General features: G+C 47.3%; 1 protein-coding gene across 1 annotated transcript; it reads right to left on the reverse strand.

The window, feature by feature from the left end:
• Positions 1-233: 233 nt before the first annotated feature.
• Positions 234-2,111, reverse strand: LOC136509596 (cytochrome P450 89A2-like). The gene has a single exon (XM_066504346.1). The coding sequence runs from the start codon at positions 2,094-2,096 to the stop codon at positions 438-440; it is 1,659 nt and encodes a 552-aa protein (XP_066360443.1). The 5' UTR covers positions 2,097-2,111; the 3' UTR covers positions 234-437.
• Between the last annotated feature and the right edge of the window lie 2,346 nt (positions 2,112-4,457).

The following is a 4,457-nucleotide window of genomic DNA, read 5'->3' on the forward strand; positions in this document are numbered from 1 at the left end:
AACCACTTAGTAAGGAGTTACTATAATCTCGTAAATTAATATAGTAATTATCGTAACTCAAAGTGGCTATAGAATAAGTTATTTTGTAGCCAGATACGGGTAGTGTATATATATATATATATATATATATATATATATATATATTCCGGTCGAATTTGAATTATAAATTTAAATTTTTTTGGCGAGAAAATATACTGTAGGGGCGGTTCTACACTGAACGGCCCATACAAACAGGTATTATAGTGGCAGCGGATACTACGGCCGCCCCTACAAATCGAGTTTGTAGGGGCGGCACCAGCCGTCTTTACAGATCAATTTATAGGGGCGGTCTGGGAACCGTCCCTATAAATACATGATTTGTAGAGACAGTATGATAGGAGCAGCTGGCCGGCCTCTACGCCACCCCTACAAATGCTTATTTTAGTAGTGAAATTAAACTAACAGCATGGGATAACCAAGGCACGGAGGGGCCGTCGCATCACCATGGTTAGCTCCAGCCTCTCGCCAAATTCCACCGGCTCTCCGGGCACCTCCCTCCACTCGAAGTCCTTCACCAGATTGGCCACGAAGAACTCGAGGTGGAGTAGCGACACGTCAATGCCAGGGCAGATCCTCCGCCCGGCGCCGAACGGCATCATCTTGATCTCCTTGTTCCCGGTCAGGTCCACGTCCTCACCCTCGCCTCCGGGAAGGAACCGCTCCGGCCGGAACCGCTTCGGGTCTCGCCACACAGCCTCGTCCATCGCCATGGCGCCCAGCATGAAGTTCACCGACGCATGCCTTGGCACGCTGAAGCCGTCGAGCAACGCGCCGCCACCCTCGGTCGCCGCGTGTGGCAGCATGAAGCGACCGGGCGGGTGCCGCCGGAGCCCCTCCAGTACGACGGCCTGGAGGTAGGGCATGCGCGGCAGGTGCTCGTCCTGGATGCGTGCCTCCGCGCCGACCACGTGGCGTATCTCAGCGCGGAGCTTCGCCTGGATCTCCGGTTGCGCAACGAGGTTTGCCATGGTCCATTGCAGCGCCGTGACCGTCGAGTCGGGTCCCCCGGACAAGAGCTCGGAGCACAGGCTCACCATCTCGCTCTCCGTCAGGTTTCTGCCGCCGTCCTCAGGGATACGGAGGCCGAGGAGTGAGTCGACGTAGCAATCCACAGCGAAGTTGTCACCGCTGGCGTCGCGTCGTGCCTGGCGTGCACGTATCAGAGGGATGAACACCTCCTCCTGCCGCCGCCGCATGGACAGCATCTTCTTCCACCGGTGCCGGAACACGAGTTTGGTGAGCGGCGGGCACACACCTAGCACCTGAAAGCCGACCACCGCCGACAAGAACTCCCTCTGCAGCGCCGTGATGGACGCTACCACGCCATCACCGAGTCCCTCGCCGAAGCACATCCTGGCGAAAACATGGAAAATGGCGTGGTGCAGCAGTCCTTGGATAACGACTACTGCCCTGCCACCCCCTGCTTCATTGTGCATTTGCTGTGTGATGCCGGCAGTGAGGCCGGAAACGGCGGCTCTGCGAGCTGCAGCATACCGGCGGAGGGACGATGGGTGGAGGGCTTTGCCGGTGAGGTTACGCCGGAGCACGCGCCAGAGGGGTCCATATGCACCGGTGGTAATGCTGCGCTGATCACCATTAAATATCCGGGTGGCAAGGTTAACCGGTGGCCGGTCAGCGAACGCTGCGCCGCACTGCACCAGGACACGGCGTGCCGTGGCTCCATCGGCGACAAAGATCACTGGGAAAGAAGGGAGGAGATAGATAGTGAAGACGGGGCCGTACCAGGACCGGGCAAGGCGGATAATTGGCTCAATGTTGAAGGTTGTCCAAGCTAGCAAGAGGAGAGGGCCAAGTAGCAGCGACAGCGCCGTTGGTCCCGGTGGAAGGGAAGGCTTGGCCGCCGGCTTTCCGGTGGCTGGCCGGATGGAGGAGAGAAGGAAGGATAGGGCAATGCAAATGGTCATGGAGAGCGAATAGTAGACCCAGTCCTCCATGACTAGTGAGACCGTACGATCTAGGTTCAAAGCTAGTGTATGCCATCTTTTATACTGTGCCTGCTGCAAGGTAGCACGATACTCCCTTGTCCAGCAAAACATATAATTCTAGCACAATCTTACGTTTTTATATCTTAAATTTGACCAATTATAAATAAAAAGTATTAATATTTATGATATCAAATAAATATTATTAGATTAATTATGAAATATATTTTCATAATAAATTAATTTAGAGTCATAAATATGAATACTATTTACTAAAAATTTAATCAAAACGTAAACTATTTTTTTCAAACACAATCTATAGTTGCATGATTTTATAGACAGATGGAGTACTAGCAATTTGTAACTGTTAATTACTGAACCCCAGGCGGATACACCCTTCTCAATTATGGAGGGAGGATTGTTTGCAGGTCTCGACAAAGAAGTAAAGAACATGGCCTAGCTTCATCGCTGAACAGTGTTGGCAACTACTGTTGTCAACGACCGAAACATCGATGGATCTACATATTTGATTACGATGCACGGGTGCACCGGTAGAAAAAGTGCCCCCTGCGACGCTAAAAAAATAATTGGCATAAGGCTCACTAGCCCAGACAAGCACGTCACTATCGGTTCAAAGCCCTTCTTCACTGTCAGATTTTAAATTGAAAGTGGCATACCGATAGTGATAGGGACTGACATCACTGCCAGTAACTCAAAACCACCATCGGTAAGGAGAGACCATTGTCGGTTCCAGCCTCCACCTGGCAGTGTCCAGTTGAGCCAATATTGTCGGTTTGTAGCCCAAGCCGGCAGTGTTGTCTTGACCAACAATGTCTGTTTGAGGCCTAAGCCAGCAGTGTTGTCTTGACCAACATTGCTGGTGCGTGGATCAAACCGGCAGTGCTAGCTTGACCAACACTATCGGTTCAAGACTCGAGCCGGCAGTGTTCTGTTGTCCATTACTGCCGGCTTGCGGTTCAAACCGGTACTGATTTCTCCACTGCACTGCCGGCTTGTAGCTACAACCGGCAGTGATGTCTTGAGCAACACTGCTGGCTCATGGCTCAATCTGACGATGCCATCTTTATCATCACTGTCGGTTTTGTGCTAACCGACAGTGATATCTTTTTTCGCATTTTATTGTTTTATAATTTTTTTTGTGGTATCGGATTTGGCTTTATATTTGCTACATAGACGACAAGTACATCAACTTTAAACATTACAAATGTTACGGTTACCGTTTAGATGTACTTATCAAGATCTCGATCCCTCAAAATAAAAAAAGAAATTACAATAGTCTAGCGAGCCGCTCAGGCCCTTACGGGTTCTTGAACTTCACATACTGTGCAATGGAGAATGTTCTGTTTCTTTCCAATACCTGGGATAGGATGAAGGCTGCTAGCTTCCATGACAGTGCTATGATCTCCATTTGTAACAACCTTTGGTGTTTAAATTTCTTGCGTTGTCATTCAAAAAAGATGATATCAAAAGGCACACATGTAAGAGAAAACAATAGATCATTTTGTTGAATTAACAGATATAAATAAAATGGGGATTATACACACCAAAGCATCTGCGGCTTCCGATTTCACGACGAGGTAGCGAAGCATTGCCAACATTACGTAGAACCCGCATTCATTGTTTCCCGCCGGCTGGTTTAGAGTCTCCAATTCTATTGGTGCAAACTGGAATGAGACCTTCATCCCACCGATCATTCTTCCCTAGACACTATGCCACATTATAAAGTGTGAAAAAGGAGCAACATTATTAGAATGGGCTATGTGCGATTAGAAAATAATATGTTATTAGGTTCACTTATACGGTACTAGGACTAGGGGATCGAGCAAAGAAAGTTTCTTTTTCTTTGAGCCCGACACCTCGATACGATTTTTACAAATATCGATATAACAATGAAGATGAAATGGTTGCTGCAATCACAAAATCCTAGTTAACAAATAATCTCCACTAAACAAAGAAGTATAAAAATAAGAGCAGAGAACACATACTCACAGTTGTAGGCTAGAAGTATGTAGGTTTTTTATTCATCTTGAATTCCTCAAAAAATTTAACCAATGTTGCCATTAGATCTTCCACTTTATTTCCATGCATGCCTCCACATATTTTCTCGTTGACTAGCTCAGGGTCCAAGAAGGCTATATGGGCGTTTTTTACTATTTAAGCAATATTGTGATACACACCTGTATAAATCATGGGAAGTGTTCAAAAGTTAATTATTTATGTATCGAGAGAGTAGTTAATTATAATATCGTGCGGGTAGGGTACTTACATACTCTACTACGTCAATATTTGTGTATCAAGATCGTGTCTCTGGTATAGCTTAAACAAGCACTCCCAACCGACAAAGTGCTTCTCTTCATCAGGATAATGAAAAACAAGAGGCTTGCGGATAATAAGTTCGAAACCCATCTACTCCGTCTCTGTTGTTTAGGCCATGTAATATTCATGCAAATCATG

This window comes from Miscanthus floridulus, chromosome 15, assembly GCF_019320115.1.
Source record: "Miscanthus floridulus cultivar M001 chromosome 15, ASM1932011v1, whole genome shotgun sequence".
NCBI classification, from domain to species: Eukaryota; Viridiplantae; Streptophyta; class Magnoliopsida; order Poales; family Poaceae; genus Miscanthus; species Miscanthus floridulus.